This window comes from Rhinopithecus roxellana, chromosome 5, assembly GCF_007565055.1.
Source record: "Rhinopithecus roxellana isolate Shanxi Qingling chromosome 5, ASM756505v1, whole genome shotgun sequence".
In the NCBI taxonomy this organism is placed as follows: Eukaryota; Metazoa; Chordata; class Mammalia; order Primates; family Cercopithecidae; genus Rhinopithecus; species Rhinopithecus roxellana.
This window is the reverse complement of record NC_044553.1, coordinates 120,460,935-120,487,117: the sequence shown is the minus strand read 5'-3', so window position 1 is coordinate 120,487,117 and position 26,183 is coordinate 120,460,935. Positions and strand designations below refer to the sequence as shown.

The window sequence follows — 26,183 nt, the reverse complement described above, 5'->3', positions numbered from 1 at the left end:
ATGTTAGCCAGGATGGTCTCGATCTCCTGACCTTGTGATCCGCCCGCCTCGGCCTCCCAAAGTGCGGGGATTACAGGCGTGAGCCACCGCGCCCGGCCAAGGCTGGTCTCAAACTCTGGGGTTCAAGCTTTCCTCTTGCCTTGGCCTCCAAAAGTACAGTGATTACAGGCATGAGCCACAGCACCTGGCCTATATTTCATCATTTTTGAAAGGTAAATAGAGAGGGAGAAAGGATACTAGCATCAGCAATGAGGAGGGTGCTGGTACATTTATAGGAGCACTGTTTGCTGATGCCTGAAATAGGCTCTAATGGCACACAGTCTTTCATTTTGCAATAAGAAACAAAACACTTAAAATTGAAGTGCCTCCTTAAGTTAAAACAACAAAGTCATTTTCTCAAAAATGTAATGAATCACAACATTTTAGAATTGGAAACATGCTTGCTGGTCACCTCATCCATCCCCCTCATTTTATGGTTGAGGAAACTCAGGTACAGAATGGTCGAGTGACTTTTACAGGGAAGAACCAGACCAGGCCACTACAAAGTCCAGGCCAAGAAGCATAGGAAGCCCCTGTAGAAAGCTCCAATGGACTTTCACTAATAAAGATGGAAGTGCATGTACAGAACAACAAACATATGACATCTGAGAGCAGAGGCTTTATTTACAATGATATTCAAACAGGATTTAGCAAAGGATACCTCTTCCTGCTTGTATCTTAGCAGCATGGGTTGTACTTCATAAACAGAAAAGAGAAATATCCTGGGAGCAGGAAGTGAACTGTCTTCTCAGATATGTTCTCTAAATCCCAACATGTTCCATGCTCCCGGCTCGTAGCAGGTAGTTGGTAGACACTTGGTTATAACAGCTGGGTGCCAGATGCCTGCCTCCCACTGAGGAATGTGTTCAGGGAGGATGTCAACGCTGGCCGGGAAAAACATCAGGCTTTCACCTCACTCATAGCCTCCATAAGACGAGCACTGTTTGTGACTGCTGTTGTCAGGAAAATGAACCTGTAGCCTAAGGAGTCAAATGCAGCAGCAGAAGAGACAGCGCAGATCTTAGGCCCCAACGATAACCACAGAGCCCCTCCATTTCCATAGTCCCCATGGGATCAGAGCACCGGTTTATAGACAGAGACGTGAGTGCCATACCCTTGGGCACCACTGCTTTCTACGCCTGGTATTACTGGGCTCCCTGCTATAGCAGCCCACAGTAAGGCTATGGCAAATTGTACTCCGAGGCCAGGAGAAAACTATTCCTATGCAGGACACTTTGAGTGTTTGTTTTTCTTTTTTTTCTTGAGACGGAGTTTTGCTCTTGTTGTCCAGGCTGGAGTGCAATGGCGCCATCTCGGCTCATTGTAACCTCCACCTCCCAGGTTCAAGCAATTCTCCTACCTCAGCCTCCTGAGTAGCTAGGATTACAGGTACCCACCACCATGCCTGGCTAATTTTTGTATTTTTAATAGAGATGGGGTTTCACCATGTTAGTCAGGCTAGTCTCGAACTCCTAACCTCAGGTGATCTGCCCGCCTCGGCCTCCCAGAGTGTTGAGATTACAGGCATGAGCCACTGCGCCCAGCCAACACTTTGTTGCCCAGATACAATACAGGCCAATTCTCACCTTTCTGCTCTCTCTTACCTTTCTCTCTGCCCAGGAACCGGAGGGCTGAGATCTCAGAGAATGTGCAACCACCCAAGAACACCACCAGGATGAGGCGCAGGGACTCACTGGAAGCCTTGTCTTCCTTAGTCATGTCTGTGAGGATCAGGCCAGATTCAGCTCTTCCCTGACATGCTAGTCCTGAGTGGTGCATCCAGCCCACCTCTCACTGCCAGCCTACCCCACTGTTGATGCCACATACCTGTAAATGCAAAGTCACTGCAGTTGAGCAGCCGTACCACCTCATCAAGGCCCTGCCAGCTTCGCCGCTCTAACACCTGTGAAGGTATAAGCACTGTTTTTAAGGCTACAGACAATATCAGGCTTAGGAAAGGAAGGGCACAGCAGCCAGACTGTCACATTTCTTGCTCATTACTCAAGTAGCAAAAAGTTGAGACAGGGCCAGGTGTGGTGGCTCACGCCTGTAATCCCAACACTTTAGGAGTTTGAGGCGGGGCGATCACCTGAGGTCAGGAGTTCGAGACCACCCTGGCCAACATATAGTTGGCCTCGTCTATATGAAACCCCATCTCTACTAAAAATACAAAAATTAGCTGGGTGCAGTGGCATATGCCTGTAGTCCCAGCTACTTGGGAAGCTGAGGCAGGAGAATCACTTACATCCAGGAGGCGGAGGTTGCAGTGAGCTGAGATCGCGCCACTGCACTCCAGCCTGGGTGACAGAGCGAGACTCCATTTCTCAAAGAAAAAAAAAAAAGTCAAGACAGGCTAGGGACCAAGAGAAAGCAGAGAGAATGAAATATGAATGGGAGCAAGAGTAATATGCTCTCACCTGCTCAATGATTCGGCAGCTCAAGGGCACATAAGCACCACTGAAGACGTAAGCCATGTCTCGGGGCACTTTCAGATCATACTCGCCATCCACACGTGGGATCTATAAGACAAAGGGACTTGGCCGGGTGCGGTGGCTCACGCCTGTAATCCCAGCACTTTGGGAGGCCGAGGTGGGTGAATCATGAGGTCAGGAGATCGAGACCATCCTGGCTAACACGGTGAAACCCCATCTCTACTAAAAATGCAAAAAATTAGCCGGGCGTGGCTGCGGGCGCCTGTAGTCCCAGCTCTTTGGGAGGCTAAGGCAGGAGAACGGTGTGAACCCAGGAGGTGGAGCTTGCAGTGAGCCGAGATCGCACCACTGCACTCCAGCCTGGGCGACTGAGGGAGACTCCGTCTCAAAAAAAAAAAAAAAAAAAGACAAAGGGACTTCATTAGGCAAGTGACAGCTCAGCTCCCTAACACTTTAAAGGGTCAGATAAAGTGGCATAGCCCAAAGAACAATTCTTATTTCAACAAAAGAGAGAACCAGCAATAGCCCTGAAAAGAGAATCCATAACAGAAGATAGCAGTTTCTGTTCAGCAACTGCCAGTTCTCTGGAATGAGTTCCCATGCATTCCAGAGTGAACGGGCTGGAGGGACAGGTTCTCCTTTCCCTGTCCTTAAGAGACATGGGATATGGTTGTCACTGAAGCAGCACTTAGAATATTCTCTGGCATTGGCAGGTGCTTGTTACATGTTGATTACATGAATGAGTCTACCATGCTATAAGGCTACCAAACAGAAGAATCTTTATACACATGAAATGACAAAAAGGTTTTTGTGGATTCAAAGTACTCCACAATGGGCTGGGCACAGTGGCTCACGCCTTTAATCCTAGCACTTTGGGAGGCCGAGGTGGGTGGATCACCTGAGGTCAGAAGTTCGAGACCAGAACTTCTGGGGTCAGAAGTTGGCCAACATGGTGAAACCCTGTCTCTACTAAAAATACAAAAATTAGCTGGGTGTGGTGGCGCATGCCTGTAATCCCTCAGGAGGCTGAGGCAGGAGAATCACTTGAACCTGGGAGGCAGAGGTTGCAGTGAGCTGAGATTGTGCCACTGCACTCCAGCCTGGGCAACAGAGCAAGACTCCATCTCAAAAAAAAAAAAAAAAAAAAAGTACCCCACAATGGAATGAACCCACCGTCTCCCCTAACCATCCCTGTTCCACATACCAAATTCAGCTTTTTGCTGATGGCACGAAAATTGCTCCTCTTGGCCAGAGAACTGAAAGCATCAGTAATCTTTCCTGGGGAAGAAATCTGTGTCAGGTTTCACCTAAGGTCTATGGATTCATGACACTGCCACGGACAACACCATTCAGGACACGACAGCACCAATCACATCCAAAAACTCTCGGAAGCTGTTCAACTACAGTTCCCTGGAACTCCCACCCTTCTCCCCACCCACAGTCTTCCCCCTCCTACAGGGTACTAGGTCTCTACTAAATGCAATCCACAGGGTAACCCAAGTTTATTGGTATGTGCTTTGGAGTTAAACTGACCTAACTTACTAACTAAGGGACCTGGGACAAATCACTTAATTCTCTAAGCCTCAGTTTCATCATTCATAAAATGAGGATGAGCAAATTTACCTCACAGAGTCTTTGTGAGGATTCAATGAGAAACTAAAGGGCTCAGCACATGGTAAGTGTTCACTATGTGGAAACCGCTCTTACTGGCAGACGTAGTAGTAATAATAGTAATGACATTAACAGGAAGGAATCAGTCCACCTTCTCCAATTCATTCTGTCCCTCCCAGCATGCTGCCTGTTGAGAGAAGTCAGGACAACAGCTGGAGTAGGGGTCACCTGTGCTCCCTGCTTACCTGCAGCCTTGTCGGTCACCAGCTTGCTCACTTTACTCTCCACGGCTGTGAGGGTGTCCCCGGGGGCCTGCTCCGTTAGGAGCCCAGCTCGTCGCAGATTGGAGAAGGTTAGCAGGTGTTCAGGGCCATAGCTCTGAAGAAGATGCAATTAGACTATTTACTGAGTGTCCAAAGAGCATCTAGCACTGTCAGGCACTACAGAGGTGAGGGAGAGAAGGACTATGTAGCCTCTGCTGCAGTGTGAAGGAGCTCACACTTAGCTGAGATAAATTTTCACATCAGAAATAACCAGACAGGGCTGGGAGTGGTGGCTCATGCCTGTAATCCCAGCACTTTGAGAGACCAGGGCAGGCAGATACTTGAGGTCAGGAGTTTGAGACCAGCCTGGCCAACATGATGAAACCCTGTCTCTACTAAAAACACAAAAATTAGCTGGGCATGGTGGCTCGTGCCTGTAGTCTCAGCTCCTCAGGAGGCTAAGGCAGAGAACTGCTTGAACCTGGCAGGCAAAGGTTGCAGTGAGCCGAGATTGCGCCACTGCACTCCAGCTTGGGCGACAGAGCGAGACATCGTCTCAAAAAAAAAAAAAAAAAGAAAAAGAAATAATTAAACACCAAACGAAGAAGAATAAAAAGCAGCATGAGACTTTAGAGACCTATGGATGTATGGGAAAGGCTTCCTGGATGAAGTAAGACTTGAGAAGTACCCGGAAGGAAAGCTGAATCGATGCCTCACACGGTGCTAAAATGAGAGAGACTCCCAGGAGTAAGAACTCACCTCTGGGGCCAGCGCTGAAATGTTTAAATTAAATTCTCAGCACTGGGCATGCGCCGTCAGTGTATGGGGTGAAACAAGGGTAAAGGGCAAAGAGGCATGGTGAAAGGTGACTCTCCCTAGTAGCTCTAAGAGGGAGGCCTGAATGGAAACAGGAGGGTAATGGAGGCAGGAAAGGGGCCACTTCTTTTGCCTCTTTCAAAAATGCCCAGTAACTGCCCTCCACCAAGTTCCCTCAAGAATACATTCTCCAGGCCTTACCTGCAGATACTGTGTTTTCAGAGATCGGTAATCCTTGGGGATCAAACCTAAGCGTGAAGAAAATAAGACAGGTGCATGAGAAAGAGGCCGGCAGAGGAACCCTAAAATGTACAGATGAACCAGCAAAGAATGCCTTCTTCAGGAGGAAGGATTCAGTAAGTGTTAACCCTGTAGAGCATACACTTGGTTCAAATTTTAAGCTTGCTTACTGAAAGATAAAGCCTAGGTCTGGGAGCTCCCAAGAAGACCTGTGAAACAGAAGGGTGCTGAGGAGGGGACACTGGAACTAATGGTGATCCTAGTGGGATGTGGGGAGGATGCAGCAGGAGGGAGAAGTGATGACTCATTTATTTATTTATTTATTTGAGATGAAGTCTTGCTTTGTCACCCAGGCTGGAGCGCGATCTTGGCTCACTGCAACCTCCACCTCCTGGGTTCAAGCCATTCTCCTGCCTCAGCCTCCTGAGTAGCTGGGATTACAGGCATGCACCACCACACCTGGCTAATTGTTGTATTTTTAGTAGAGACAGGGTTTCACCATGTTGGTCAGGCTGGTCTCCAACTCCTGATCTTGAGATCCACCTGCCTTGGCCTCCCAAAGTGCTGGGATTACAGGCATAAGCCACTGCACCTGGCAGACTCATGCATTTCTTCCTGGCTAAGGGGCAGTTCTACTAGGAACAGCTTCACAACTATTGAGAAATAGGAAAAGTGTTCAAATGAGTTCCAAAAGCATGGTCTTATATGTTTTTCTCCATCGAGGTAAGAATAACTGGGATTCTAACTATAGTAAATGAGATTTAGAATAAGCAAAATACTTCTCTGGGTAAAAAGCAACCTTCGGCCGGGCACAGTAGCTCACTCCTGTAATCCCAGAACTTAGGGAAGCTGAGGCAGGTGGATCACCTGAGGTCAGGAGTTCCAGACCAGCCTGGCCAACATAACAAAACTCCGTCTCTATTAAAAATACAAAAATTAGCCTGGTGTGATGGCGTGCACCTGTAGTCCCAGCTACTCGAGAGGCTGAGGTGAGAAATCGCTTGAACCCAGGAGCCAGAGGTTGCAGTGAGCCGAGATCGTGCCATTGCACTCCAGCCTGGGCAACAGAGCAAGACTCTGTCTTAAAAAAAAAAAAAAGAAAAGGAAGAAAAAGAAAAAGAAGGCAACCTTCAAGAATATTCACCAACTGCAAGACTTCAACAGTGAAAACAAGTTGCCACGAAGATTACAGAATCTGGGATTTTAGAAATGTTCATGAAAACTAGCTGGGCGTGGTGGTGCACACCTGTAGTCCCAGCTACTCAGGAGGCTGAGGCAGGAGAATCACTTGAACCCACGAGGTGGGGGTTGTGATGAGCCGAGATCGCACCACTGCACTCCAGCCTGGGTGACAGAGCGAGACTCTATCTCAAAAAAATAAATAAATAAAATAAATGTTCATGAAATTAACTTGCTGTCCCTTTTTCCTGGAATGTATCTTTATCTTATTGAAAATAAGGACAGATGGAGTGATGAGAGAAACGCCACTCAGCTCTACACCCCTGCAGTCCTAAGATATGACAGGGCTCTAGGGTGGCCTGGATGTGGTCCCACTTAGGGCTAAAACAATAAATTACCCTGTGTCCTGGTGATCATTCACCCCAAACAAAAAAGAACCCATGAAATTACAGGGAAACATTCTGTTTGCTAAGACATTTGCCTTAGCCTTTCAAAATCACTTCTTCTGTCCCTAAGACATAGTTTCTCAATCTGACATTCTCATCTTTAGTCTTTTGGGCTCACCATTCTCAGTGATGGACAAAAGGCACATGAGGCGCAGGCTTTCTATAGGCGACACCTGCATAGGAAGAAAGACTCAAGGAGGACTGAGGCTTCACAACACATATTCTTTTCCTTCTGCTTAAGGCTGACCCCCCCCAAACGCCATTCTTGGCCCCCGCAGCCCTCCACCTGCGCACCTGCCGGTCTATGTGTTCCTCGATGTAGCTGGTGCTCTCCCGGATGTTGAACCCCTCTAGCAGTGCTGTGAGAAATCAGAGGAGAGCCTGTTACTGGGGGACCAGCTCAGCTGTTGCCATCTATGCTAACAGATGTCTGTCTCCCCATCTCTTTCTCCATCCTTGGGGTGGGTTAAGGGACCCCCCAGGACTTCTAGCAGGAAACAGCATTCCACATAGCCAGTGTCAGCTGGAAAGAGCCAGAGAAAATCTTTTAAGGGTGGGATGGGGCTGGGAGCTGGGGAAGTAGAAGTGTGGGCAGTAGCACAGCAAGGCTGTGGCAGTTACCATGCTCAGTCTTGATTAGCTCCTGGAAATCCTGCTTGGTTTTCTTCTTCATGATGGATTCACAGGCCCCAATATCTGCAGGTTGGATAAAGGGAGCTGACATATTCCTGTTTCTAGAAAGATGCCCCTTTATTGTCCAGAAGAATAAAAACCTCTTAAGGCAAAATCCAAAAGCACTTCTTCCCACTTTACACCAAATAAGATCATATGCGTCAGATGAACAGGGACCTCCTCCTTGGGGTAACGGTACTCGGGAGCCTTCCCCGGAGGGATACAGTCACTTCCCCTCACGCCCCTCAAGCTGAAACCTACGGAGACTCAGCAGGCGGTGCTCCTGTTTCAGGCCCTTGAGCTCCTGGGACACGAAATTCTTCATCTGCTTAATGTCCATGCCTCTCCGGCGCTGTGGGAAAATTCCCAAAGGTTAACCCCCCAACCTCAGACATGAGAAACCACCACCCTCCCTCAGTTGTCATCCATCCATGAGAAAGGACAGGGAACCTGTCATAATATTAGAAGAAGCAGCAGCCTTGGGAAGCCACTGAGGGAACAAAACAGAGGACCAGGGCTTGGAGCCTCACATCATACTGGGCCTGCAAGTTCCGGGCCTTCTGGCTCAAGAAGCCAAAGACATTGGAGAAGTGCTCATTCCGAATCTCATTAAACACCTGTGAGGGGAGTAAGACAGGAACAACTTACTCTATCAGAACCATCACTTAGCAGTAGAATGACAGCACAGGAAGGGTGCTCAGGTGTTCTGGCAGAAATACAAACAAAGCTCAGCTGGGATCCATGAGTCCATATCAAATGCCTACTCCGTGCTCTGGGGTATGCTCTTAACTGGTGGGGAAACCCTCTCTCCCACAGACTCAGCCTCCCCTCGCAGAGCTGGGGCCCACAGCCTGGTATAAGCAGTGGCCCTAGGGGGGCCCATTGCTAGCACCCACACCCTCACCTTGTCCTCGGCATTGAGTAGCACCTTCAGGCTCTTGTCAGAGGATGTGACTTCTGGGCCAAAGTCGACACTCCCTTTGAGAGCAGAGGGACAGTTATTAGGATCTCCAATAAGGACTTCTCCTACCCTTCCCTGAACTGCCATAAAGGTCCTCAAACTATTTGGAAGCCAGCAGTTCATTCAGGGTCTGGGTCTCTCCCACAAGCCCTGCCATGTGGGAGGTGCCAAGGCTGATGACCACATCCATCTTGCCAAGATGCAGAGGACCATGGCACTTACCACACTTGATGCGGAAGGTGTCATCTACTAGGCCCTCGTAAACCACTTGGGAGCAAAGCGCTGTCACAAAGTCCACATCTGAAACAGAGATCCCTGACCATGAAGGTTCTCTCTGACCCAGCCTTCTACACAGCATGCTCAAGGGCAGCTTTGACACTTTCCATAGGGCCAAGGACCCATGCTCCTCAAAGCTGGGATTCATAGCCCTAACCTTAGGATTTTAACTTTGCCACCACGCTTTCCATATTCCCATGTCTTCTAAGGCCGAAAGATGACAGGAGCGCTGGGCATAATTTACCTCTGTCCAAGAGAAAGATATGTCCAATCTCTGGCCTTCGGCCCTTGGTTTCGCCATCCTCCTCCTCCTCCAGGTTCCTCCACAATTCATATGCCATCTGCCAGGGCCCAAAACATTCTCAGTCTGTGTCCAGGTCCCTACTGCAGCCAACCCCTTCCATGTGATACTTCCTCTTGTCCCCGAGACAGGAGCTCATTATTCACAATATGGCCCTATCTACTCCCATCTGTGTCTATCCTTCCACGACACTCTTCATACTGGTGAGCAGATGTGTTACTCTGTCCCCAAAATGAAAAGAGATTTAGGAATGCCATCCAGGAGACCCTGGCTTTTGCCTCTCTGTTAGCCACATAAGTTCTCCTCTCTGAGGATCCATTCCAGAACAACGAAAGCAAAGAATACACCTTATATCACAGATACCCTTGGATAACCTCACGTGGGTACACAACAGGGGAAACAGGGTCTGCCGGGACAACAGTACTGCTAGTGCTCTTACCTTGGCGCATCTGCCAATTCCATAGCAGTTTGGAAAGGGTCCATAGAGAGTGCTGAGAAGGTGTAAGGCCTGAGCCACAGTGTTGATCCAACGCTGATCTCCTTCCTGCAGGGACCACACAAGTCATAGAGATATGAATCAACCCAATAGGACCCTTTGGAAAGTGGTTAGCCCTAGAAGCCCTGGAGCAGGGTGGCAGGGTCTGGGGGATGCTTGAAAGGTTCATTTTCATTGGCTCCATAGGAAGTCCCGCAAAGACCAATCTGTAGCACTCAATCACTATATCACTATCACTCGTGATAAATTACTTGAGTTGGACAAAGGTTACATTGGTATTTCTAGCCCTCTGCATCCCACATGTGTCTCCATCCCCTGATGCCAAGACCCAAGGGCCTCTGCACTTACCAGAAAGTAATCCCTGAAAAATTCTGGTAGTTCCATGCTCAGCAGATCCACATCAAGAGGCAGCAAAGAGAAGGCCCATTCATCACAGCTCACATCTGTGGGGACACAGAGCATCAGCCTCCCTGTAGAAGGTACTTAGCTCCACGTTAAGAGGGAAGGTCTGCCACAATCATGCAATAAATATTTGAGTGCCTGCCACACGCCAGTACGGCATTAAGCAATGGAGGCTCAAAGAAGAATAAGACACAGTCCCTGCCCTTAAGGAGCTCACAGTCTGATAAGGAAAGGAGATGTGACCACAGCAGCCTGTAACACAATATGGTAAGTGATGGGTTTTTACTAGAGGGCTGACCAAAAGTGCCAAGAAAACGTTCATTCACTCATTCATTCATTCATTCATTCATTCATTCTTTCTTTAGAGACTGAGTTTAGCTCTCATCATCTAGGCTGGAGTACAATGGTGAGATCTCGGCTCACTGCAACCTCCACCTCCTGAGTTCCAGCAATTCTCCTGCCTCAGCCTCCCAAGTAGCTGGGATTACAGGCATGCGCCACCACGCCCAGCTAATTTTTGTATTTTTGGCAGAGAGAGTGTTTTGCCATGTTGGCCAGGCTGCTCTCAAACTTCTGACCTCTGGTGATCCGCCCGCCTCAGCCTCCCAAAGTGCTGGGATTACAGGCGTGAGCCACCATGCCCAGCTTGCTCATTCATTATTCAGCAAATATTCACTGAAAGCTGCCTACATGCAGGACTATATGAACACCAGAGATACAGCAGTGAGCAAAATAGACATGTTCCCAACCTTCTGGAGCTTACAGTCTAGTGGGGGAGACACACCAGACAAATTATGACACAAACTGTTAAATCACGGTTGTGCTCCAAAGAGGTCAAACAGCAAGCTGCGAGCACCATATATTAAAGGGCTGTAACCACAACTAGGGGTGTAGGAAAGACTTCCCTCAAAAAGAGAAAATTAAGCTTAGAATTTGCCAAAGACTTGGGAAGGCAAAAAGCTGTAGGATGGAGAACATCCTGGGCACCTGGAAAATCATGGGCAAAATCCCTCTGGCTGGAGGGTGGTGAGTCAAGAGAAGGAAGTAGCACACAATGAGGCTAATGGGACAGGAGGGGCCAGACTGTGCAAGGGATAGGAGGCATGTTGGGGATTCTGGGCTTTATTTTGAGCTGCTGCCAGATTTCCAGCAAGGAGTGCTGTGATCAGGTTTGGGCTGTGTGGAGAATAGCCTGAGAAATGCACACAGGGGAGGCCCAGTTTTTCCTGTGGAAGCCTTGGAAGGTGAGAAAAGAGTGGTTGGTCATTTCCAACTCTAAGCCCTGGTATTACTTTCATACTACCCCAATAGTGTTCGTTCTGTCTGTCTGTCTGTCTGTCTATCTATCTATCTATCTATCTATCTATCTATCTATCTATCTATCTGTCTATCTATCTGTCTGTCTGCCTATTTATGAGACTGAGTCTCACTCTTGTCGCCCAGGCTCGAGTGCAATGGCGTGATCTCGGCTCACTGCAACCTCTGCCTCCTGCGTTCAAGCAATTCTCCTGCCATCAGCCTCCTGAGTAAGCTGGAATTACAGGTGTGCACCACCACACGCAGTTAATTATTGTATTTTTAGTAGAGATGGGGTTTCACCATGTTACCTGGGCTGATCTCGAACTCCTGACCTCAGGCCTCCCAAAGTGCTGGGATTACAGGCATGAGCCACCGCGCCCAGCCCCGAGTAGTGTTCTAATTTGTGGTCCTGTTCCCATTCCCATTTTCAGGAACCTCTCCTCCTGCTACACTAACAGGAATAAGACTAGGAAAAGAAAGAGCTGGGGGGTGGAGAACAACAACAGTTTTTTCTTCTGTATGTTCTCTCTCCCTTTCCACTCACATTCATCTCCTCTCACCTCCATAGATTCCCTCTTCCTCAAGCACCATCTCACATGCATAAAACTGAAAGAGAAAAGGAAATTGATTAGTAACCACCTTCTTCTCTGTTCTCTCCATTTCTCTGCAGTTCCTCTGGGGTCACTGATGAGGACAATAATTACTGAACCCAGTGAAAGAAAAGAGAACCCAGACTCTTAGATCTAGAAAGGACCATTAGAATCATCCAGCCCAGCACTTCATTTCTTTCTCATCCATTTAATTTATGTTTGAGTAAATTGTTTCTTATCTCACAAGCGAATGGAAGAACTTTACAAAGGAGAAGGAATTCAGCTGTCTTCGAAAGGTAAGTTGTACAGGCAGAGATGAGAGCAACGGCATGAAGTGCTCTGGAAATTGTGGAGGAGCAGATGGGAGCAAACGATCTGTACAAGGGAGAGTAAGTTCTGTTGAGGACATGCCCACGGGACCTCTGGAGTCACAGACAAGGACTTGGGATTAAGTAGCATATACCCTGTATTTAAAGTGGATGATGTGGCTGGGTGCAGTGGCTCACTCCTATAATCCCATAACTTCGGAAGGCCGAGGCAGGTGAATCGCTTGAGTCCAGAAGTTCTAGACCAGCTTGGGCAACAAGGTAGAGACCCCATCTCTACCAAACAATGAAAAATTAGCCGGGCATGGTGGTGCGTGCCTGTAGTCCCAGCTACTCAGGAGGCTGAGGTGGGAGGATCATTTGAGCCCAAGAGGTCAAGGCTGCAGTGAGCCAAGATTGTGCCACTGCACTCCAGCCTGGGCAACAGAGTGAGACCCTATCTCAAATAAATAAATAAAAAAGTAGATGGTCTGTCCAAGAGAAAAGAACACACAGAGGAGAGCTAAGGACAGGACCCTAGGGAACACCAAGATGAAAGGGGGCCAGAGTACAGGACCTGGCAGAGAAGACTGAGAAAGAACACTCAGAGAGGTAGGGGCAGGAGAAAACAGCAATAGTCAAGGCAGAAAAGGTCAGAGTTGCAAGGAAGGGTGGGCAACAGTGTCAAATGCCAGGGAAGTTAAGTAGGATTAACATTAAATAGACACCAGTGGATCTGACAACAGAGACCTGAGGGAGACTTGATGAAACGATGAAGGTAGAGATAAGGAAGCAGAAGCAGTGACAGTAGAACAGTCTTCACAGAAGCCTGGCCATGAAAGAAGGGGGAGTCCTGAGAAGAGATGAAATGGGGGACATTGTTTAGAAGGGATAGACATGGGTGAAGGCAGAAGAGAAAGTCTACCTGGTAAAGCAAGATAATGGAGAAGGAAAGCAGAAACGGGGTCAAGAACTGGCATGGAACAGCTCATCTTCGAAGGGAAAAGGCCACGATCTCTTCCTCCTTTGAGGTAAGTGGGGAAAGGGTGAATATTTGAAAGTAATAAGAAAGAATGCTGAGGGCACTCACATCTGATAATAAGATGACACTATTAACAGCTAATGTTGTAAGCCCTTAAAATGGATTAGGCATTATTCTTCGTGTTTTACAAGAATCACTTGTCTTCATCTTCATACTAGCTCTGTGAGATGTAGATCAATGCTATGTGCTCCTTGTTTTACTGTTACACAGAAGAACCCTCACTCATTTCTACCAGGAAAACTGAAATCTACAGGCCTGCTTTTAACTTTTAGTGGTAAGTAATGGAATTCAGAGCCAGGTCTGAAAACTGCCAATCTTCATAATTAACAAAGGAGTCTCAAAGAAGAGAGAGAGAGATGCCTCCTAATATAAAATTAGGTCAAATAATTCGATTAGATAAGGTGTTAAGTGGAGAACACTCATAAAAATACCAATTTTGTTTTTCTGTGTAATATAGAGACTTGGAGGATTATTTTAACTTGTAGGATTATTCCCTATTAATACAAATGTGTCCTTGGCCAGGCGCAGTGGCTCATGCCTGTAATCCTAGCACTTTGGGAGGCAGAGGTGGGTGGATTGCCTGAGCTCAGGAGTTCGAGACCAGCCTGGGCAATATGGCAAAACCGAACCTCCATTAAAAATACAAAAAATTAGCCAGGCATGGTGGTGCACACTTGTAGTCCCAGCTACTCGGGAGGCTGAGGCAGGAGAACTGCTTGAACCTGGGAGGCGGAGGTTGCAGTAAGCCAAGACTGCAGCACTGCATTCCAGCCTGGGTGACAGAGCAAGACACTGTCTCCAAAAACAAAACAAAACAAAACAAAACAAAACAAAACAAAACAACAAATCTGTCCTTGGAAGCATAATTTGAAAAAAAAAAAGAAATGGTTTTGTAAGGGTCCAAGAACTAGAAATTATTGCTATGACTCTTTTAATAGCATTCAAAAGTACCTATAATTCTGAGTGGTTGTCCTACTCAATAATTTCTTGCCCTGGTAATAATACTTCACATGTTTGTATTCCTAAGCATATTATCTTAAGATAAATATTTGTAAGATTGTGCTATCAATCTTCAGGTGACATTCAAAGGAAGGTCACTTGTTCTTTCCTCTTATTCCTTTTACAGAAGGAGAAAACAATATTAAGCCTAGGGTCCCACTTGATTTCTTATTTCAACAGAGACTCAAAGTCATCTCACTTAAATTAAGAGATAGGTACTATTATCAGCTCTGTCTTCCAGATGAGAAAACCAAGACACGGAACAGCTTAGTACCTAACCCAAGACCACACAGGTAATAAGGCCTCAAGGGTGGATTTTATCCCGACAGCCTGGTTTCAGAGGCTTCAGTCCTTAGTTACTGCTTCTATTTTCTCTAGAATTTTCTTAGAAAGATTGAAAAGGAATAAATTCCTGTTCTTCCTAGTCTAGTTTCTACCTTCTCTAAGTATGCATGCACTACTTGCTGTAGCTTTATAGGCCTATGGTTGGCAAGGTAAAGGCCTGGAACGTCATTCCTCCCAATCACTGGGATTGAGGATGAATGTAGCTAATGCAGAGGTGAGAGGGGAGCTCAATGGAATCAAGAAATGGACAGACTATGATGGACCTCCAAATATGTACTGCAATTATTGAGTTAAAGATAGAAGAGCTCTAGCCTGGCTATGCTAACTCACTGTGTGAGCATGGGCTTCAGTTCCCTCAGCTGCTCAAAGTTGGGGTGGAGTAAAACAGTCTCTAAGGCTCCTTTCCTGTGCAAGAAAAGGCTTTTCCAATACATGGTGGCATGGTTCTAGTAACCTAGGGGCAGCCCAGTCACATCCCTATAAGCATAGGGGATGGGAGGAGGGGGTTGATGATTTATCTAATTTATTATTAAAGAGAGATACAGGGAGAAAGTCATTGGAAAGCCGTAACATTGGGCACCATTACTATACTAGAGTTTGTGTAAGGGATACAGAGCAGGTTCTACCTCGCAAGTGTGAAGCTTTTCATTTAAAAAAATCTACGTAGAGGCCTCCTCACACAATTCCACAACACTTTATTTGGGACAGTATGCTGGCAGACCCTCTGCTAAACAATTGAAGATATGTAAATGAAAAGACAGTGACAGGTATTTTGTTCAATCATACATAATTTGCTTTGAGGGAGTGCAATGGAAACTGAATCCCCAGGGCAACAGTGTTGGGAGGTGCAGCCTAAAAACAGGTGATTGGGTCGTAAGGGAGGAGTCCTCATGAATGGATTAATGTCCTTATGGCAGGAGGGGGTTGCTATAAGGCAAGTCCAGCCCCTGGGTGCCTCTTGGTCTCATGTGCTGGCTTCTACCTTCCACCCTTCTGCCATGGGATGACCCTCGCCAGATGCCAGCCTCACACTCTTGGATTTCACTACCTCCTCAGACCATGAGCTAAATAAATTTCTGTTCATTATAAATTACCTAGTCTCAGGCATTCTGTTACAGCAACAGAAAACGAACTGAGACAGGGAGGTAGTGCTGTTGGCCCCTTACCCCTGCCTGGTCCTCAGTCCTGTTCTACCTTATCCCACTTCCTCCAGGATTCAAACTCACCTTTTGAGGGCTGAAGATCACTTTGTATTTGCGAGTTCTGCCAGCCAATTTGTCAGCATTGACAAGACCTACAGAGAGAAGGAATGCAGCCCAGCAAGCCATGAGCCATCTGTTACACTAGAAGCAGGGAAGCTGCCGGGCACGGTGGCTCACGCCTGTAATCCCAGCACTTTGAAAGGCCAAAGCGGGTGGATCACCTGAGGTCAGGAGTTTGCGACCAGCCTGGCCAACGTGGTGAAATCCCGTCTCTACTAAAAACATAAAAAATTAGCCCAGTCTGGTGGTGGGCACCTGTAGTCACAGCTACTCAGGAGGCTGAGGCAGGAGAATCGCTTGAACCCGAGAGGTGGAGGTTGCAGTGAGCCCAGATCACGCCATTGTGCTCCAGACTGGGCAACAAGAGTAAAACTCCATCTCAAAAAAAAAAAAAAAAAAAATGACAACAACAAAAAAGAAGCAGGGAAGCAGATATCCTTCACAAGTGCTACAGCCAACTCAAACAATTATTTTCTTATTAGAGGGTCCTTATGGCCAAAGCCCTTAGATCTTGCCCACCGTTTCCCACAGTCACACATAGTACCATGGCACACTCACTGGCAATGTATCGCATATTCTTGATGCGGGGTCTGACCAAGAAGCACAATCTATGAGAGAGAAAGAAAAAAAAAACAGTGAAGAAAAATTATCAAGTTGGATAGCAACTTAGAAGAAACTGAAACAATACCAACTTTTTTGCCATTTGCCCTACAGCTCTCATCCTAGCCAAAGCTATACCATTCTCTTGGTCCACTATACACCAACCACAGAAGATACTCTCAACACAATGGGTAGAATGTGATGAGCTGGGTACATTACTGGCCCTATAGTGGACCCAAAAATTGCTGTTCTCAAATAACTTACAATCCAGTGGGCAAAAAAAGGTGCATATATGGAGTATATTAACAGTCAGTGCCGAAAAACAATACAAGAATACCCCATAAAAATATACAATTATTATTTGCCAGTGAAAAATAAAGGCTGGGCATTGTGGCTCACACCTGTAATCCTAACACTCTGGGAGGCCAAGGTGGGCAGATTGCTTGAGCTCAGGAGTTCGAAACTAGCCTCAGCAACACAGTGAGACCTCATCTCTATTAAAAATAATAAAAGTAGGCTGGGACCAGTGGCTCACACCTATAATCCCAGCACTCCGGGAGGCAGAGGCGGATGACCTGAGGTAAGGAGTTTGAGACCAGCCTGGCCAACATAGAGAAACCCTGTCTCTACTAAAAAATACAAAAATTGGCTGGGCATGGTGGTACATGCCTGTAATCCCAGCTACTCAGGAGGCTGAGGCAAGAGAATCACTTGAACCCGGGAGGCGGAGGTTGCAGTGAGCCCAGATTGTGTCATTGTTCTCCAGCCTGGATGACAAGAGCTAAACTCTGTCTCAAAAAAAATAAAATAAAATAAAATAAAAATAAATAATAATAATCGTAAAATAAAATACAAGAACTATAAAGGCCTGGCGAGGTGGTGCATGCCTATAATCCCAGCATTTTGGGAGGCCGAGGTGGGCGGATCACCTGAGGTCAAGAGTTCAAGACCAGCCTGGCCAACATACAGAAACCCTATCTCTACTAAAAATATAAAAATTAGCTGGGCATGGTGGCAGGTGCCTGTAATCACAGCTACTTGGGAGGCTGAGGCAGGAAAATTGCTTGAACCTGGGAGGCGGAGGTTGCAGTGAGCTGAGATCCCACCACTGCACTCCAACCTGGGTGACAGAGTTAGACTCCTACTCAAAAAATAAAATAAAACTACAGGCGGACGCAGTGGTGCACACTTGTAATCCCAGTTACTCAGGAGGCTGAGGTAGGAGGATCCCTTGAGCCCAGGAGCTCAAGGCTGCAGTGAGCTATGATTGCACCACTATACTCCAGCCTGTGCAACAGAGTGAGACTCTGTCTCTGAAAATAAATAAATTTAATTTAAAAAATTTAAAAATGTAAGAAAGTAATAGAAAATAATGTTTTTCAAACTGGGGTCCATGGATATATTCTCCATGTATCCAGGAGAATTTTATCTTCTAAGAAAATGTGTACATTAAGTTTCAGAAACACTTTAAAATCAAGGCAACAGCTATACATGACTACAGGCCGAGTGAACAGGATAAATACAAAATGCCACGGAAATCCAGAGGAGAAAATCACCCTGGACTGGAACGGCAACAGAGAGCTTCATGGAGGAGGTGGCTGGGCTCTGAATGATGGACATTCTTTTTTTTAAATTTTTTTTATTTTTGAGACTTAGTCTGGCTCTGTTGCCCAGGCTGGAGTGCAGTGGCGCGATCTCGGCTCATTGCAAGCTCCGCCTCCCGGGTTCACGCCATTCTCCTGCCTCAACCTTCCGAGTAGCTGGGACTACAGGCGCCCGCCACAACACCTGGCTAATTTTTTGTATTTTTAGTAGAGACGGGGTTTCACCGTGTTAGCCAGGATGGTCTTGATCTCCTGACCTGATGATCCGCCCGTCTTGGCCTCCCAAAGTGCTGGGATTACAGGCGTGAGCCACAGCGCCTGGCGGACATTCTTTATAGGAGCAGTGAGGACAGGAGAGAATTTCAGGCAGAGCGAATGGAGTGATGAAAAAGGTGAAGGCACAGGCACAGAACTGAGAGGCAGGTGGAAGCACAACTCAACAGAGGCTTGAAGGGGACACACGAGAGACAAGGTAATGTGGGAGGCCACGCTGCAGACAGCCTTGGAGTCTATGACAATTCATGTAGACAATCTTCAGCAAGTAATGAGAGGCCTTGCAGATTCTATTTTTTTTTTTTTTCTTTTTTCTTTTTGAGATGGAGTCTTGCTTTGTCACCCAGTCTGGAGTGCAGTGGCGTGCTCTTGGCTCACTGCAACTCATCCGCCTCCCGGGTTCAAGTGATTCACCTGGCTCAGCCTCCCGAGTAGCTGGGATTACAGGCACACGCCACCACACCAGGCTAATTTTTGTATTTTTAGTAGAGATGGAGTTACACCCTGTTGGCCAGGCTGGTCTCTATCTCCTGACCTCAGAAGATCCGCCCACCTCGGCCTCCCAAAGTGCTGGGATTACAGGCGTGAGTTGCTGCACCCGGCTGCCTTGCAGGTTCTTGAGAAGAGCACGATGAAAATAATTTTGAAAGATTAGCCAATCTGGTTATAGACTGTAATATAAATTAGAGAGGGAAGAGGACAAGAAACCACGGAAAGGAAACTACAGACAACAAAACAAAACAACAAAACAAAACAAAACAAAACAAAACAAAACAAAACTACAGAAGAGTAACCTAGCTATGAAATTGTAAAGTTCAGGGAGGTGAACCATATATCTCAGCAAGGACAGATGAAAGGCAAATGTGCCCCTAGGGACCTCCTCCAGCTTGGAGTAGGGACAGACTCTCCCAGACACTCACTGTTCACTGGAGCTGAGGGCTGGCTTGTTCTCCACCTTGTATAGCTTGTCTACTTCGTGTTGCTACAGAGAGAATCCAATAAGACAATGGACATAAGAGTGCCTGAAAAGCACAAAGGGTGATACGAAGATAGGGGACTTCTTGAGGGCTTCCTAATTATGCTAATTCTAGGAATCAAACTGCTCCCCTGACAACCATCCCACTGAACTTTCCTCAAGCTGTCAATAGGAAAACCAAAAATGAAATAAAAACAGTATGGGCCAGGTGCGGTGGCTCAGGCCTGTAATCCCAGCCATGTTGGGAGGCCAAGGCAGGAGGATCACTTGAACCCAGGAGTTTGAGATCAGCCTGGGTAACATAACAAGACTTCATCTCTACAAAATTAAAAAAAAAAAAAAAGTCATATATTCCGTAGCAAACAGACTCAGAAAAATAAATAACAAATTTAAATTTAAAAATTAACCAGGTATAGTGGCACATGCCTGTGGTCCCAGCTACTTGGGAAGCTGAGGCAGGAGGATCGCCTGAGTCCAGGAGGTCAAGACTGCAGTGAGCTGTGACTGTGCCATTGCACTGTATTCCAGCCTGGGCGACGGAGAGAGACTTCATCTCCCTCCTCAAAAAAATACAAAACAAAAAAATATGAACAACAGCATCGATCTCCCTTTTCCACCCAATTAAGCTACCCTATGTTTGCCCTACAACGGTAGTCACTCTTCAGTAATTTGTATTGTTCATCAAAAGAAAAACTGCTCAAAGAGGAAAGAGGGGCATGACCCCCAGGGGAAAGGGATGGTACCTTCAGAATGGAGACATTGGCAATTCGATCCAAAGGGCTCATGAGATCTGCCTCAATGAATAAATCCTTTTTTCCAGGAAGCTGAAGGAGACACAATATGTTGGGTCACTCAAAGGTCACACGAGCTTCCTCACTTGAGAACTAGCCTAGCCACCCATCTAACAGAAGCATAATCTCTGAGGTGGGAGGGCACTAAGCATCGTCTAGCCCAGCACCTTATTTATTATCTGTATCCACAGTTGACACTTTTCTGTATATTTACCTGTTTTGCCTTCTTGTTTTCTGTACCAGCGGGAAGAAGACATCCCACCTTCTTTCTCAGGTTAACTCCTTGTCACTCAACCCTTCTGCTCACCTGTGACCTTGGTCTGCATTTCACTCCCCTTCTCTGCTGCCTCCTCCACTCTGGCTCCCAACCACCCCTGCTCTCCTGCTGAACAAAGCCAAACACAACAGAACCCCACCTTGCATTTTTCTCCTAAGTACAAAATAAAATAGCGCATGCTCACTGCAGAAAACTTAGCAAACCCAGGACAATCCTCACCCCATCACCCTTCCACTCCCCCACCCCACAATCCCTGTCATACGATTTCTACACCACCACTCCTGACACAGATCCCAATGTCTGTTCAGAGGAAGGAGAGGTCACAGTTAGTGACAGGGAGCGGAAAGTCATTGGGAGATTCCTCTCAACCAGGCCTTTATGAATGGGTAGGATGTTGACACGGATGTTTGAAGAGGGCAGTCCAGCAAAAATCAGAAAGAGAACATAGGCTGTGTGGTCAGGGGACGATTTTGCCCTCTGAGGGACGTATGGCAATATCCAGACACATTTTTGGTTATCTGACTCAGGGTAGGGGTTTTACTGGCATCTCATGGGTAGAGGCCAGGGATGCTGCGAGATATCCAACAATGCACAGGCCAGCCCCCACCACAAAGAATGATCCAGTCCAAAAGGTCAACAGTATAGAGGGCAGGAAATTTTTTATTTATTTATTTTTAATCTTATTTGTTGTTTTGTTTTGTTTGTTTTTTGAGATGAAGTCTCCCTCTGACACCCAGGCTAGAGTGCAGTGGTGTGATCTCGGCTCACTGCAACCTCCGGCTCCTGGATTCCAGCAATTCTCTGCCTCAGCCTCCCGAGTAGCTGAGATTACAGGTGCCCGCCACCACACCTGGCTAATTTTTGTATTTTTAGTCGAGATAGCATTTCACCATCTTGGCCAGGCTGGTCTTGAACTCCTGACCTCGTGATCCACCTGCCTCAGCCTCCCAAAGTGCTGGGATTACAGGCGTGAGCTACCGCTACCAGTCTGTTGTTTTTTTTTTTTTTTTTTTTAAAGACAGTCTTGCTCTGTTGTCCAGGCTGGAGTGCAGTGGCAGGATCTCAGCTCACTGCAACCTCTGCCTCCCAGGTTCAAGCAATTCTCCTGCCTCAGCCTCCCAAGTAGCGGGGATTACAGGTGCATGCCACCACACCTGGCTAATTTTTGTATTTTTAGTAGCCATGTTGGCCAGGGTGTTCTTGAACCCCTGACCTCAGGTGATCCACCTGCCTTAGCCTCCCCAAGTGTTGGGATTACAGGTATGAGCCACCACGTTTGGGCTTTTTAAATGTTTATTTATTTTTTAGTTTCCCAAACCCAAAATGGTCAACAGAGGGTAGGAAATCTTGAGGTAGGTGAATGGTGAAAAATAGACCGAAATAGTTGGCTAGGATTGAGCAGGAAGGGCTCCAAATGCCAGCTTTGGGGAGTGTGACCTTGATCCTTTAATTAACAGGAAAAATAAAACTTTTGTGCATTGAAGCATTCCAGTCAGCTGGAAATGTTAATGAATCTGAAGACTGGAGAAACTGGAGGCAGGGAGTCCACTTAGGGAGTTAATGAAACCATCCAGGAAGCCCAAGCATGCGGCAATGAAAGAGGGCCTGATTTAGGCTGGTGGTGGTATGAGCAAAAATAGATTAAGAGATACATGGAATGTGTAATATAATGTTGGTTTTTTTTTTTTTTTTTTTTTTGAGATGGAGTTTCACTCTTGTTGCCCAGGCTGGAGTGCAATGGCGTGATCTTGGCTCACCCCAACCTCCACCTCCTGGGTTCAAGCAATTCTCCTGCCTCAGCCTCCCAAGTAGCCGGGATTACAAGCATGCACCACCATGCCCAGCTAATTTTGTATTTTTAGTAGAGATGGGAGTTCTCCATGTTGGTCAGGCTGGTCTCGAACTCCCGACCTCAGGTGATCTGCCCGCCTCGGCCTCCCAAAGTACTGGGATTACAGGCGTGAGCCACTGCGCCCAGCCTAATATAATTTTTTAAAATACTTCAAAGAAATTAACAGTGTTAACAGTGCTTATAACTTATGGTAGGGCCATAAGTAATTTTTTTTTCTTTTTACTTTCCTTGATCTTCTTACATTTTCTATAATGTGCAAGTGTTATTTGATAATCACCATAAAAAAGTTATGTGTAAAGAAGTATACATGGAACTCAGCAACTGGTTCAGTTAAGTATCAGGGTGAAGGAGAGGCAAAGATGATTCTGATATTTCAAGCCTGACTAGCAATGCACATTAACAAAAATTAAGTCAGAAGTTAGTTAGGAGAGGACATTATTGCCTGGAAATCCACTTTGGCCATGCTGAATAACACAGTAGGTTCAAGTTTCTCTCCTTGATCTCCTCTACTTGATCTCACCTGAACTAGCAGCTTTAACTAGCACCTCTTTTCAATTCTTCAGACATTTGTTGCAAGTCTTTTATGTGCATGTCACTGTGCAAGCACTAAGTATAAAAGAGAAATAGGCTGGGTGCAGTGGCTCATGCCTATAATCCCAGCACTTTGGGAGGCCGAGACGGGCAGATCACCTGAAGTCAGGAGTTCGAGACCAGCCTGGCCAACATGCTGAAACTCTGTCTCTACTAAAAATACAAAAATTAGCCAGGTGGGCTAATTGGCCAGTGCGCGCTTGTAATCCCAGCTACTCAGGAGGCTGAAGCAGAAGAATCGCCTGAACCCGGGACGTGGAGGTTGCAGTGAGCCAAGATTGCGCCACTGCACTCCAGCCTGGGCAACGGAGTGAGACTCTGTCTCAAAAAAAATAAATAAGTAAAATTAAATAGAAATAAAATCTGGTCCAAGATGCCCTGCAGTTCTCGTCTTGATCCATCTTCCTTCCAGTCCTCACAATGGAGCTGCAGTTCCACATTTCTATCTGCTGGATGTTACAAGCTGTATTTCTCACTGGCATCTTAACTTCCCCCATCCAAACCCAAACAAATCAACTTCCCCCACCAAACCTGTTCCTTTTTCTAATTATTTTTCTCACTTCTATTCAATGTTCATACAATAAATATTTATTAAGCATATGGTGTGTGCTTGACTCTAAGCTAGGTACTCACTGGGTAGTGTTGACCAAAACAAACGTGATCCCTGCCCACCTTCCAATCTAATGAGGAATACAGACATAAAATGAATAACTAAATGATTACACAAGTAATCCATTAAAATCACAGTAGCAGTACTATTTTCCTAATAACCAGGTTAAAAATCTCACTCATTTTTGCTTCTCCTCAACCTTTATAACCAATCAGTAAGTCTTTGAGTTTTCTTTCACCATAACTTAAAAATCCATCATTTCCCTTCATTCCCATTGCTACCAGTTTTGTGTGGGCCTTTATTACTTGTCTAATCTACGGTCTCCTAACTGGCCTTCTTGTTGCCCATTTACCCCACCACACACATCACTATTAGAATCATCATCAAGTATTGTCTCATGCCACAAATGGAAAAAAAAAAAAAAATCGTCAGTGGCTACTGTGTAACTGCTGATGGCTGTCTTCCCTGTACATGCCTTGTCTTTCCCTGGTTTGTCAACTTTGCTCCTACCAATCTATCTGCCTGGAGCATGCTTAGTCTCCAAAGAAAATAAGCTTATTATTCACACTCACCTCCTTGAAGCTCCTAGATCATCACCCCAGCTAGAAATGATCACTTATTCTGAACTCTTCGGGTACACTACTCTATCACTCATTTACCACCTGTGTGTGATAATTTGTGCTTCACACAGCTCCTGCTGGAGTGGTAGGATCCCTAATGGCAAATATGTCTTAACCATCTTTCCATCCCTAGGGATGCCTGGCACTAATAGTGTCTCCCTTGCCTGTATGGGGGTTGGGGGCTGATTTCCATTAACTCTCTGGCCAGGTTCCAAACAGCTCTTACTACTCCCTGGATTCATTCTGGACCTGCTGGGGAAGCTCCAAGGAAATACCAGGGGCCAAGAACAAGATAAAAGGGGCACGGCAACGAAGCAATGTGCATCCAATGAGTGCTAAACTGTAGATCCGATAAAGTCGCCAGGCGAGCACTGACCTGCTCCAGCAGATAGATGAGCTGGTCTCGAGCTAGCCTCTTGAGCATGGAGAAATCAGGCAGCTCAGGGGCGTCTGGCCGATGGGGAAAAGCCATGGCAGCGGTGACCTGCGCCGCGGGGTGGAAGGACACGCTTCGCTCTGAGAAGGCCTGCCGCAGCCCAGGGGAAGCGCAAGGGGTCTATCCTTCAGGCCTGGGCACCGACTTCCAAAGACCCCAGAGGTGCCCTCCCTCCTCAGCAGCACTCCAGGAATGAATGGCCACCTCCAGGCAAGAGAGCTACTACCGCGGAGCAGCCTTGTCTCAGACCTGCAGCCACCGTGTCCTGACCCTCCCTCCCAGATCCGCTCAGCCCGTCAGCAGGATTCCGGTCTACACCCCGCAGAGACTCCGCAGCGTACGGGGAGAACCCCGCCTCCTGCCAGAAAGAGAAGCGGCTTCCTAGATCTCCCGGAAGTCCCTTTCGTTCCCAGCGCTTCGCGTACCAGGAAGGGGACGGCGTCTTGAAAGGGACATTTAAAAATCACAGGCAACGCGTCTATTAATTAGGTGGCAGCGCCTGGGGTCCCAACACTCAAAAGGCTGAGGTGGGAGAATCGCTGGAGTCAGGGAGGCGGAGATTGCAGTGAACTGCGATCGTGCTACTGCACCCCAGCCTGGGCAACAAAGCTAGACCTTGCCTTAAAAAAAAAAAAAAAAAAAGAAAAAAAAAAAAAAAGAAAAAAAGAAAAGAAAAAAGACATAATAGATGCATCAGGCTAACAATACCTGAACTCTGATCAGTCATATCCTTATGTCATTTCCTGGTGATATGCATAGGAAATACAGAGCATCACCTACCTAATCAAGCCTCAAGATCTGACTACCAGTTTATAGGCTATGTAGAGATTAGCAGGAATATGTTAAGACATCGTAGGTATGAAATCAACCATATCCAAAATGTAGGAAATTATGTGGGACAAATGATCTGTCTTATTCAAAAAAATGGCAAAGGGGGAAATGTGGGAGGGGGAAACACTTCAGAATAAAAGAGATTTAAGAGATATATCAACTAAATGTTTCAATGTGTGGATCTTCTTCGGATAATAATTGAAAGAAAACTGATTTAAGGAATTACTAAAACTTTTCAGGTATTGTATTTCTTTTCTTTTCATTTTTTTTTCCAGACAGAGTCTCGCCCTTTTGCCTAGTGGAGGATCTCGGCTCACTGCAAGCTTCGCGCCACCCCCCTCCCCCACCCCCAGCACTAGGTTCAAGCGATTCTCCTGCCTCAGTCTCCTGAGTAGGCTGGAATTACGGCGCGTGCCACCATTCCTGGCTAATTTTTGTAATTTTGGCAGAAACTGGGTTTCGCTATGTTGGCCAGGCTGATCTCGAACTCCTGACCTTAAGTGATCCGCCTGCCTCGGCCTCCCAAAGTGCTGGGATTATAGGCGTGAGCCACAGCCTCCGGTCAGGTATTGTATTTCTATGTTGTCATTTTTTTTTTTTTTTTTTTGTATTTCTATGTTATACAGGCTTGTATTTCTGTTAAAAACAAGTCCTTATCTCTTAGAGATACATACTGAAGTTTTTACAGATGAAATAATTTGGCCAGGAGTTCGTGTCTGTAATTCCCACCACTTTGGGAAGTCCAG

The 26,183-nt window shown here is 46.5% G+C and overlaps 1 protein-coding gene across 3 annotated transcripts; it reads right to left on the bottom strand.

Moving 5' to 3' along the window:
• Positions 1-640: 640 nt before the first annotated feature.
• On the bottom strand, positions 641-25,012 carry VPS33B (VPS33B late endosome and lysosome associated). Of its 3 annotated transcripts, none has more exons than XM_030931360.1 (23): positions 24,547-25,012; positions 20,173-20,253; positions 19,374-19,435; positions 16,535-16,584; positions 15,941-16,008; positions 11,994-12,039; positions 10,081-10,175; positions 9,676-9,780; positions 9,180-9,276; positions 8,882-8,959; positions 8,603-8,676; positions 8,229-8,315; positions 7,960-8,050; positions 7,648-7,722; positions 7,321-7,385; positions 7,145-7,199; positions 5,363-5,409; positions 4,328-4,460; positions 3,676-3,749; positions 2,457-2,558; positions 1,867-1,942; positions 1,644-1,760; positions 641-1,019 (listed from the first exon to the last, which is right to left on the bottom strand). In XM_030931360.1, exons 1-23 carry the CDS (start codon positions 24,640-24,642, stop codon positions 940-942), a joined length of 1,854 nt encoding a protein of 617 aa, XP_030787220.1. In that variant the 5' UTR covers positions 24,643-25,012; the 3' UTR covers positions 641-939. The 3 variants fall into 3 exon arrangements, with proteins under 3 accessions (XP_030787220.1, XP_030787221.1, XP_030787222.1); XM_030931361.1 differs by having other exon boundaries at positions 19,374-19,475; positions 24,547-24,996; XM_030931362.1 differs by lacking the exon at positions 19,374-19,435.
• Positions 25,013-26,183: the final 1,171 nt, after the last annotated feature.

What these genes read in the sequence shown, in the direction of transcription:
- VPS33B (XM_030931360.1), bottom strand. Translation starts at nt 24,642, where the DNA reads ATGGCTTTTCCCCATCGGCCAGACGCCCCTGAGCTGCCTGATTTCTCC. An exon ending in ACTTGCAGGCCCAGTATGAT is followed by an intron (nt 8,051 to 8,228) that starts GTGAGGCTCCAA and finishes ATTTTCCCACAG; the next exon opens with CGCCGGAGAGGCATGGACAT. An exon ending in GCTGCCGAATCATTGAGCAG is followed by an intron (nt 1,943 to 2,456) that starts GTGAGAGCATAT and finishes ATACCTTCACAG; the next exon opens with GTGTTAGAGCGGCGAAGCTG.